Source organism: Salvelinus fontinalis, chromosome 1, assembly GCF_029448725.1.
Source record: "Salvelinus fontinalis isolate EN_2023a chromosome 1, ASM2944872v1, whole genome shotgun sequence".
Classification (NCBI taxonomy): Eukaryota; Metazoa; Chordata; class Actinopteri; order Salmoniformes; family Salmonidae; genus Salvelinus; species Salvelinus fontinalis.
The window spans coordinates 66,520,074-66,532,221 of NC_074665.1; the positions used below are offsets into that span (position 1 = coordinate 66,520,074).

The following is a 12,148-nucleotide window of genomic DNA, read 5'->3' on the forward strand; positions in this document are numbered from 1 at the left end:
CTTACCCTGGTGCTGCCCCTTACCCTGGGGCTGCCCCTTACCCTGGTACTGCCCCTGACCCTGGTACTGCCCCTTACCCTGGTACTGGTCCTTAGTCCGGAGCTGTCCCTTAGTCCGGAACTCCCCCTTAATGCAATGGGGTTAATGTGGAGGGGGGTCGTTTGGAGGAAGCCTAGGAGGTGGTTAGGTACTGTGGTGACGTGGGGACTACGACCAGAGCCGGAGCCGCCACCGTGGAGGGGAGCCCACCCAGACCCTCCCCTAGACTGTGTATGGTGCGCCCGGAGTTCGCGCCTCAAGGGGGGGGTTATGTCACGCCCTGGCCTTATTATTCTTTGTTTTCTTTATTATTTTAGTTAGGTCAGGGTGTGACATGGGTAATGTTTATGTTTTGTTGGTTTTGGGTGTTTATTTGGTAAAGGGGTTATGGGGTGTAGTAGATGGTTTTGTGTTGAGTGTATATGTCTAGCGTTGTCTATGTTGGTTAGTTATCTAGGAGAGTCTATGGTTACCTGAATGAGTTCCCAATTAGAGACAGCTGATTTCGGTTGTCTCTGATTGGGAGCCTTATTTAGGGTAGCCATAGGCTCTCATTGGTTGTGGGTAATTGTCTATGTAAGAACGTTTGTAGCCTGTTTGTATGTGCACAACGTTTGTAGCTTCACGGTCGTTTTGTTATTTTGTTGTTTTGTTAAAGTGTTTTTGTGTCGTGTTCATCTTCGTGTTTTAATAAAAGAAGATGGCATATTTTCCAACTGCTGCATTTTGGTCCGTCAATCCGCCACACGATCGTGACAACAAGGCAGTTAACACATTGTTCCTAGGCCGTCATTGAAAATGAGAATTTGTTCTTACTGACTTGCCTAGTTAAATAAAGGTAAAAAATGTTTTTTTAATGCAACACTTAACAAAGAGCTGCAGTTTGTTTCGGAATGGGTAGCAAGGAATAATGTCCTTTTAGTAGCGGTTTCTTTGCAGCAATTCGACCATGAAGGACTGATTCACGCAGTCTCCTCTGAACAGTTGACGTTCAGATGTGTCTGTTACTTGAACTCGTGGAAGCATTTATTTGGGCTGCAATCTGAGGTGCAGTTAACTCTAATGAACTTGTTTTTTTGCCAAATAGGGCTATCTTCTGTATACTACCCCTACCTTATCGCAACACAACTGATTGGCTCAAACACATTAAGAAGGAAAGAAAATCGTGAAAAATAAAGAAAAATCCTTGAATGAGTAGGTGTGTCCAAACATTTGACTGGTACTGTATGTAACAATGATATTACTGTATTAATTACAGTGTTACTACAGTTATAAGATAAACATACACAATAACAGGGTAGAGGAGATAGGGTTTGCAAGGATTTGGTTGATTGTTTATTCCATTAAAATCCATATTAGTTTTCTTCAGGATATGTGGTAGTTATCAGAAGAGGTTTGCGTGGATGCACTATTGAAAATAACCCCTCACTGAACTGCTTACCTGTAAGCTGTGGGTGGAGTGAGTGATTAACAGTGGTGGTATTTCTTTTCAGAGTAGGACTGCTTTCATTACCAAAAGGGCTTGTCATTAGTAGGGTGCAATAGGTAGAATTTTGACTTGCAATATTTAAAGGTAGTATACAGAATTGCAAACACTGTTGGCAAGAAAACACGATTGCTAATGTGAACTGGGGCTGAATCCCTTTCACCTGCCATTATATACTGAACAAAAATATTAAAACGCAACATGCAACAATTTCATTGATTTTACCGAGTTACATTCATATAAGGAAATCAGTCAATTTAAATACATTCATTAGGCCCTAATCTATGGATTTCATATGACTGGGAATACAGATATGCATTGTTTGGTCACAGATACCTTAAAAAAATGCATTGACATCAGCAAACCGCTCGCCCACACAACGCCATACATGTGGTCTGCAGTTGGGAGGCTGGTTGGAGGTACTGCCAAATTCTCTTAAATAAAGTAGGAGACGGCTTATGGTAGAGAAATGAACATTCAATTCTCTGGCAACAGCTCTGGTGGACATTCCTGCAGTCAGCATGTCAATTGCACGCTCCCTCAAAACTTGTTGCATTGTGTTGTGTGACAAAACTGCACATTTTAGAGTGGTCTTTTATTGTCCCCAGCACAAGGTGCACCTGTGTAATGAACATGCTGTTTAATCAGCTTCTTGATATGCCACACCTGCCAGGTGGATCAAATATCTTGGCAAAGGAGAAATGCTTACCAACGCAGATGTAAACACATTTGTGCACAAAATTTGAGAGAAATAAGCTTTTTTGGGCGTATCGAACATTTCTGGGATTGTTTATTTCAGCTCATGAAACATGGGACCAACACTTTGTTTGATATTTTTGTTCAGTGTACTTTGTTATCCCACTGAACTAAAGCATAGGCTTTAGCAAGTGTTCAGATCTCTGGCATGATTTACTCATCACTCAATCGTGGTTCACTGAATGGCCAATTCATTAATTCCTCAATTAAATATGCACGATGGCATACTTAGACCTTGCAGATTATACAGAAATATCAATTTCACTGTTAATCAGTTCTAATTTTCAGCTCAGTGAATTTTGTCATTCAAATTAGTGTAGAGCCACAGAAAATCTCCCCACCCACATTTATCTCTAATTCAGTCCTTTCAACCAATTACTATGAAGAGGGAGAGAGGAATGCCACATTCAGAATAGACAATAGATCTACCTGTTTGTTCGTGTTTGTTTAATGACATTTTCATTTTCTCCTCTAAAAATGTACTTCTAAATCTCAGCAAAACTCTTGTTTGTGTAGGCCCTTGATCGTTTGTAATTGTAAATCTTTATTTGAGTGAAAACTATATTATTTGTCTTTAAACTATTGTGGACTTCGGGAACATTCAGTATACTGGCCATGTATTCATTTTCACTAGATGGCAGCAGAGTCACACGTTTTACTTTAGTGTGATGCTGTCCAATGTACATGACGCAGTTAACAGAAAACAGCTGGACTTACCATTTTAGACTTTCTATTTTGGCAATGAATGAATATGTTTTGTTGTATGTAGGCTTAATGAACATGTGCACAACTGAACACATATTGTGTTCTATCCTATTTGAACATGTTTTATACGGTGAATTGGAATTTGATGTTTTGAAAGGTTTGATGACAAGCTTTCTTCCATTAGTTACCTGTCCATAAAAATTATATATTTTTTCTCCCAATACAGCAAACCAGATCATTTAGGTTACTTTATAATCAAATAGATGCAAGTAGACATCCATCTTAAGGGAATTTCAGCATTATGCAGGAGTCATTCACACCTTCTGAAACCAAAGTGCAATTGTGAAACATATTTCATTAACCACATTATAATGTCTATGTATGTCTTTGTAGGCTTCCAACCAAAATGGAGGGAACAGAGCATTGGTGCTAGTTGGAGAGTGATGATAAGAATGCAGTGTTACATTTCTGATTATAAAGCAGTGGTGTTCCCACTCTGCTTACATACTGGGCTACACCAATAAACAAAGGCTACACGCAACAATCGCTTGCATATTAATTTGATTTGATTTTATAATGGGTGAAGCACCCTACAGGTGTGATCTTGTGAAATTTGTTTAATTCCTAGGGTTCGTGTAAAGCAGAAAAATAGAAAATATCAATTTAAAACATGTTCACATTTTCCTTCTCTTGGTCACATTGTCTGTCAATCATTAATCTCTTGGTCTAGTAGGTGATATTACAGTGTTAACATGCGTTTCACTGAATTTGATGCATTTGTACCTGTGTAGGTGCTTCTTCAGAGTGGTGGTATGCTACCAGTCTCAAAGTTGCAGTACAGGCACTCAGATTGATTCTAAATTCCCTTGTATCATATATGGCAACCTGGACTCAGGAGTAGATGTAACACAGTAAATATAATTCGGAGACACTCCAATGAGTGTGAAATGTTAAGTTTAGTGAGGTATGTATTCAGTTGTGTATGTCCATCATCCTTCTCGTAAAATATGTTATCAATTGCAATCTATACACTATGTTACGAATTTGCAAAATGTATGATATGTTATGATCTCCAATTTGTGGGGCAAACGTTAGCTAGGTGGCTAACAATAACATTCGCTAGGGGTTAAGGTTAGGCTTAAGGTTAGTCATTAAGTTAAAGGATTAGGGGGAGGGTTAGATAACATGCTAAGTAGTTGTAAAGAAAATTGTAAGTAGTTGTAAAGTAGCTAATTAGCTAAAATGCAAAAGTTGTCCGTGATGATATTTAACACACAACCTTTAAGTTGCTAGACATTCACGTCACACATCTACAAGTCCACCCCGACCGACCACCCTACTTTAGTTTTTGCCTTAAGCAGCCTTCTGTCTTATGTAACCATACCTAATGTAACATAATACTAATTTGAGTGTCTCGGATTTACGATTACTGTGTTACGTCTACTCTATGAGACCAGGCTGTATATGATGGTTGAGTCCAACTCTTTTTGTTGGATACAGGCTCCCTCTACTCTTCCCTCTCTTGCAATCTCGTAGTAGCCAACAGTACACATTCTGTCTATCCTTGGATCAAGGAAACCTATTTGGGTCTCTGCTCGACAATCTCGTATCTCTGCAGTAGCATTTCTTGATGATATGAGAGCTAATATAGGCGAATCCCTGCACCATAGGCGTCACATCTTCTTGCCAAAACTGGATCTCTATGTATTTTTTTGTAGTTGAACAAAACCCAAGAAACCGGGGGCTGCGTGGAATAACAACGAACATGACTGCGATGGGGAAATTTAAGCATACCCTGCTTATTTTTGCATGTCTGATTACCGCAGCTAACGGTAAGTTAAAATCCTTTCCATATGTGGGGTTTGCTCTATAGAGATGTGACTGTGTCATACGTCTAATCTGACGTTTAATAGTTTGAGAAAAACTTGCATGTATGCAATATATGCAGAGGCAAAACGTTTCTCAATTAGCCTACAGTGATTAAACGCCTGATAAATGACGGTGACAATTTATTGTGTCTTTTCATGGTAGTCTATTGATAAATTATAATTTGGGCATAATTTCAGTTTTTATATATGCTTTTGACTGAAACCTGACGTCGGTCTCATTCTTGCATTTCCCGAGAGAGACTGGCATGCCGTTGCACAAGTGCCTCATCAATAGCTTCTTTATGAGCATTTTATTTCTCCTCTGACAAGTGACCGTGCCCTCCAATGGTTTTAAGTGTTTTAAAAAGCCACATTCGTGTGAAAGAAACAATGGCACAGGCTTGTGTCACTTTAGCCTAATCATGAAATCTCTGTGGAGGCCATCGTTGCCATTAATATTCCTCCACTAGCCAAATTAATGATTTGTTATCAGACTGTTATTTATTGTTCTTTCACCATGGATTGTAAAACAATCCCTTCAGGATTATACCAGTGGTTTTTATTCTCATGTACTTTTCATTGCCATTATTGGATTAATCATGTAGGCCTATTGGACATGTGTGTACTTCTTATTTGAAACTGTTTTGGTTCCTAAAGATTCGTTTTTATTGATCACATATGTACTTTCATGTAATTTAGTTTAAATAATGTCTCTATCTTTTAATGGTAAACCACAGAAGTACAATGATGGGCAATTTGTGAATAGTTGTAATGGTTCATGAATATTGCTAGTAATGAAAACACATTGGTAACTTGGCAAATAGGCTATCATCAGTGTCGTTTTCTTTGTAATGCCTCTTAAAATGTCAGTTTCAATCACGTAGATGTACTGTAATTGAAGGGGGGAACCAGTACTGAAGAGGGGAGGGGGTTGGGGTGGAGTGAGATACAATATTGATCATAAGTTCAAGACTATGTCTATCGTCGACTACACTGGCCACTGTTGAATATTGAATATATATCAGTAGCATCTGTGGTGAACCAGATGTGCATTCCAATGTTGTTCTGACAATAGACAGTAATGATAATGACATGCCTCAAATTCAGGTTCATAGGCAATTTAAATAGCTACAGTCTACCCTAACATCCAACGTTAATCCTGGGAAAACCTTATGGAACACGTGTTGACAAGGGAGGCTCACTGCATAGTTTGTTGTAACATCTGAATATTTAATTATTGACACAAGTGATTCAACATTGTATCACTTATGTCATTAAAACTAGGCCGTTTTGACAACAGACTGTTACATAGCAGGCTTAGCAGCATATGACTATGACTATTGCTGTTTGTGTATGACAATTGTTCTGTAGCAGCCTATATATTCACTCAATGTTTGTCTTAAGTAGTAAGGCCATGGAATTGCACATGCGGGCATAAAGGACATCACACTGCTTGCCTAGCGAGTACCACTTTTATGGATTCGTCTCACAGCGAGGCTCAAACCGAGGACCTCTGCCTTTCTAGCCTTCCCAAAGCGTTTTACCAGTCGCGCCACACAGAACACTAGTCATTCAGAGACACAAGTGGGGACACTTCAGTCTGAGGTGTAAGTTTCACATCCCCATGTGCAACACAGGCTATATGTTTCTAAACTGAGGAGTGTCTGAACCTCTGAACACAACACCCTCAGCACGCTTACACGTCATAGGCCTACCTCCTGGCAAAGGGTGAACCCCAGTGAAGTGCAGTTTCATCATAACTCCCACCCACACCCACCCAATCCTTTAGCCATATTAGGCAAGGTCCCATGTTTGTGCTGACACTCAAGTGGATTCTAGATGCATATACGGGCCCATAAGGACAACTTCCACTGACTCTCGCAATACTTTGATCATATCCAATTCTTCTAGATATAATTTAATTAAGCATTCTTCGGAACGCACCCATCACAGACTAACTTGCAGATGTTTTTTTGATGCAGCAATTGTCCTAGTCTCTCCTGTGCTGGTCACTTTATGTAGTGCAGCTGGCATTTCCATAGAAACAGAGAACTTAGTCCAAGTGGTTTATACTCATCGTAAGAATCTGGTTTGAAATGGCACAATGACAGAGGTCAAAGATTTTTGTTGGACTCAGTAAGACTTTGTGATGGCCAGTGGTGTAAAGTACTTAAGTAAAAATACTTTAAAGTACTAATTAAGTAGGTTTTTGGGGTATCTGTACTTTATTTTTTATATTTTTGCCAACTTTTACTTCACTACATTCCTAAAGAAAATAATATACTTTTTACTCCATACATTTTCCCTGACACCCAAAAGTAATCGTTACATTTTGACAGGAAAATGGCTCAATTCATGCACTCATCAAGAGAACATCCCTGGTCATACCTACTCCCTCTGATCTGGAAGCCTCACCTAACACACATGCTTTGTTTGTAAATTATGTCTGAGTGGTGGAGTGTGCCCTTGGCTATCCATCAATAATAAAAAATTATAAAAACTGTCCCATCTGGTTTGCTTAATATAAGGAATTTGAAATTATTTATACTTGAACTTTTAATACTTAAGTATATTGTAGCAATTCCATTTACGTTTGATACTTAAGTATATTTAAAACCAAATACTTTTGGACTTTTACTCAAGTAGTATCTTACTGGGTGACTCACTTACTGGGTGACTCAATTTTCTGTTAACATATCTTTTACTCAAGTATGAAAATGGAGTACTTTTTCCACCACTGGTGATGACCTCCTCTTACATTAGGCTAGCATCCTTCGTCATGGGATACTGTTAAAGAACGAGTTTAGGAGTCGCTTGGACAAAGTGGCATTGCGCCGGCAAGGCAGTTGCCATTAGATTATTCAGTCTTTTACCTTCATTACAGCATTGGTTTTCAAGTTCTTCAAGTTTCAATGTCATATGCACAAGTACTGTACAGTGAAATGCCTTTCTAGCAGCTCTAAACCCAACAATGCAGTAATCAATAACAATGTACTATTAAAAATGACATAAGGTAGAACAAAAGCACACAATATATAATAATAAGAACACGAGAAAGTAAGCAAGCATAATATATACGGGGTCAGTCAGTACCATATTTACAATGTGCAGGGATACGGGTGTGATAAAGGTAGATATGTATAGGGTTAAGGTGACTAGGCATCAGGATATAATATACCTGGTACTCATTTAGCCAGCCTGATATATTCATATGAAGCCTCTACTTTCTGCAGAGAGGGGCCTAATGTGCATGAATCATACGTCAAACACTAGTTTTTCAACTCCAATAATATTTAGTTTTGAGTGATACGATTTCCAGAGGAATTAACAATGCTGCAGGCATTTTCAGTGGTTCCCAGGCTTGTGAAAGAAACATTTGTTTTGTCACAGCTGTGCCATCAGATTTAATGACAATGCTGCATCTCAAAGTCATGTGGGGACTTTGGGCGGACATGGCCTAATTAATCTTTTTTTATCATGCAGGATGTTATAGATTATTCTAATAGAATGCACCGTACACATTTCAGGCCTATGTCATTGTAATGCCAATAATACGTTTATGGTTAACAAATACATGTGTTTATTAATTTAACCTTTAGGATAGAAAGTGAGTTCCCTGATTCACAAAAATTCTAGTCTCAAGTGTTTGCCTTATTCTGTAGACCAGAATGCACAGATTGAGACCCTATGATGACGGTAGAGATACAGTGCCTTCAGAAAGTATTCACACCCATTGACTTTTTCCAAATGTTGTTGTGTTATGGCCTGAATTTAAGATTACATTTATATCTTTTGTCACTGGCCTACAGACACACAACACCCCATAATGTCAAAGTGGTATTACGTATTTTGAAATGTTTACAAATGTATTCAAATGATAAGCTGAAGTGTCTTGAGTCAATAAGTATTCAATCCCTTTGTTATGGCAAGCCTAAATATGTTCCGAAGTAAACATTTGCTTAACAAGTCACATAGTAAGTTGCATGGACTCACTGTGTGCAGTAATAAATTATTTTTGAATGTCTACATCATCTCTGTACCACACACATATAATGAATTATCTGTAAGGTCCCTCGGTCGAGCAGTGAATTTCAAACACAGATTCAGCCACAAAGACCACAAAGGTTTTCCAATGCCTCGCAAAGAAGGGCACCTATAGGTAAATAAACTCAGCAAAAAAAGAAACGTCTTTTCACTGTCAACTGCATTTATTTTCAGCAAACTTAACATGTGTAAATATTTGTATGAACATAACAAGATTCAACAACTGAGACATAAACTGAACAAGTTCCACAGACATTTGACAAACAGAAATTTAACAATGTGTCCCTGAACAAAGGGGGATCAAAATCAAAAGTAACAGTCAATATCTAGTGTGGCCACCAGCTGCATTAAGTACTGCAGTGCATCTCCTCCTCATGGACTGCACCAGATTTGCCAGTTCTTGCTATGAGATGTCACCCCACTCTTCCACCAAGGCACCTGAAAGTTCCCAGACATTTCTGGGGGGAATGGTCCTAGCCCTCACCATCTGATCCATCAGGGCCCGACGTGCTCAATGGAATTGAGATCCGGGCTCTGACATTCCTGTCTTGCAGGAAATCATGCACAGAACGAGCAGTATGGCTGGTGGCATTGTCATGCTGGAGGGTCATGTCAGGATGAGCCTGCAGGAAGGGTACCACATGAGGGAGGAGGGTGTCTTCCCTGTAACGCACAGCGTTGAGATTTCCTGCAATGACAACAAGCTCAGTCCAATGATGCTGTGACACATTGCCCCAGACCATGACGGACCCTCCACCTCCAAATCGATCCCGCTCCAGAGTACAGGCCTTGGCATAACGCTCATTCCTTTGACAATAAACGTGAATCCGACCATCACCCCTGGTGAGACAAAACCGCGACTCGTCAGTGAAGAGCACTTTTTGCCAGTCCTGTCTGGTCCAGCAACGGTTGGTTTGTGCCCATAGTCAACGTTGTTGCCGGTGATGTCTGGTGAGGACCTGCCTTACAACAGGCCTATAAGCCCTCAGTCCAGCCTCTCTCAGCCTATTGCGGATAGTCTGAGCACTGATGGAGGGATTGTGTGTTCCTGGTGTAACTCGGGCAGTTGTTGTTGCCATCCTGTACCTGTCCCGCAGGTGTGATGTTCGGATGTACCGATCCTGTGCAGGTGTTGTTACAAGTGATCTGCCACTGCGAGGACAATCAGCTGTCCGTCATGTCTCCCTGTAGCGCTGTCTTAGGCGTCTCACAGTACGGAAATAGAAATGTATTGCCATGACCAGATCTGCAGTCCTCATGCCTCCTTGCAGCATGCCTAAGGCACGTTCACGCAGATGCGTTTTTCAGAGTCAGTAGAAAGGCCTCTTTAGTGTCATCAGTTTTCATAACTGTGACCTTAATTGCCTACCGTCTGTAAGCTGTAGTGTCTTAACGACCGTTCCACAGGTGCATGTTCATTAATTGTTTATGGTTCATTGAACAAGCATGGGAAACAGAGTTTAAACCCTTTACAATGAAGATCTGTGAAGTAAGTTATTTGGATTTTTACGAATTATCTTTGAAAGACAGGGTCCTGATAAAGGGACGTTTCTTTTTTGCTGAGTTTAGGTCAAACAAAAAATGTAGATATTGAATATCCCTTTGAGCATGGTGAAGTTTTTAATTATACTTTGGATGGTATGTATCAATTTACCCAGTCACTACAAAGATACAGGCATCCTTCCTAACTCAGTTGCCGGAGAGGAAGGAAACCGCTCAGGGATTTCACCATGAGGCTAATGGTGACTTTAAAACAGTTACAGAGTTTATTGACTGTGATAGGATCAACGTCATTGTAGTTACTCCACAATATTAACCTAATTGACAGAGTGAAAAAGAGGAATTCCAAAACATGTATCCTGTTTGCAACAAGGCACTAAAGTAATGTGCACTTTTTGAGAAATACAAATCCAATACAACACATTACTGAGTATCCATATTTTCAAGCATAGTGGTGGCTGCATCATGTTATGGGTATGCTTGTAATCGTCAAGGACTGGGGAGTTTTTCAGGTTAAAAAAAGAAACTGAATGGAGCTAAGTACAGGCTAAACCTGAAAAACTGTTTCAGTCTGCTTTCCACCAGACACTGGGATATGTATTCACCTTTCAGCAGGACAATAACCTAAAACAAGGCCAAATCGACACGAGTTGCTTATCAAGAACACAGTGAATGTTCCTGAGTGGGCGAGTTACAGGTTTGACTTAAATCTGCTTTAAAATCTATGGCAAGACTTGAAAATGGTTGTCTAGCAATGATCATCAACAAATTTTACAGAGTTTGAAGAATTATGAAAATAATAAATGTGCAAATATTGTACAATCCAAGTGTGCAAAGTAAGCTGTCAGACTCTTACCCAGAAAGACTCGCAGCTGCAATCGCTACCAGGTGTTTCTAACATGTATTGACTCAGGGGTGTGAATACTTATGTAAATGAGATATTTTGGAATTTAATTATCAATAAATGTGCAAACATTCCCTCCCCCCAAAATTAACTTTGTCATTATGGGTTATTGTGTATAGATGGGTGAGAATGAAAATCGATTTAATCCATTTTGAATTCGGGCTGTAACAAAATGTGGAATACGTCAAGGGCAATGAATACTTCCTGAAGGCACTGTATGTAGGGAACATATTAAAAATCAATTTGATGCAATTATTTGCCAGTATATGCTTAAAACTTTTAAGTGTATTGATATTGTAAACAAAGGTGAAATTACTGTAAACGCCTAGTTGCACCGAGGCAGGGTGCGGGTTGTAATACAAGCAGGGTGGTAACTTAATTTACCAACATAATACAGGCCATCTTGTGCATGTTTGATTGTCCAAGGCAGATTCATGGTGACAATTAGATGATAGAGTCGTTGCTTAACTACAAGACATTGTGAATCCGTCAGACCACAAACCCTGCATGCAAATGTGACATTCTAGAATCTAGACATTGATAGGGAGGGAGTGCAGTCATAGAAAGGCACTTTTTTTATTGAAACAAGACTGACCTGTTTGAATTGTGAAACGGCTTAATTAAGCAGAAATATTGCCATGATCAGAAATGTAGCGTCAGTCCTTTACCTCATTTTTGTTTCTTGAATGTAGAAACTGGATATTTTCTTGTGTATGGCTATAGTCTATGTACAAATTATTATACAATAATGAACATGACTTAAAAATAGTTTTGATTGGGCATGGTTCAGATAGTTTTGAAGAGCTCTAACCTACATTTCAAAGAGATGTCTTGCCATTTCCGCCA

General features: G+C 39.4%; 1 protein-coding gene across 3 annotated transcripts in view; it reads left to right on the forward strand.

The window, feature by feature from the left end:
• Window positions 1-4,459: 4,459 nt before the first annotated feature.
• The window catches only part of LOC129860196 (CUB and sushi domain-containing protein 1-like), a 588,526-nt gene continuing 580,837 nt past the window's right edge, over window positions 4,460-12,148 (forward strand). For all 3 annotated transcript variants that reach the window (XR_008760312.1, XM_055930581.1, XM_055930589.1), the window contains exon 1: window positions 4,460-4,818. Coding sequence is in view for 2 of the 3 variants with exons in the window: in XM_055930581.1 (XP_055786556.1) it covers window positions 4,689-4,818 (130 nt within the window). In the remaining variant the exon portion in view is untranslated. The remainder of the gene's footprint in view (window positions 4,819-12,148) is intronic.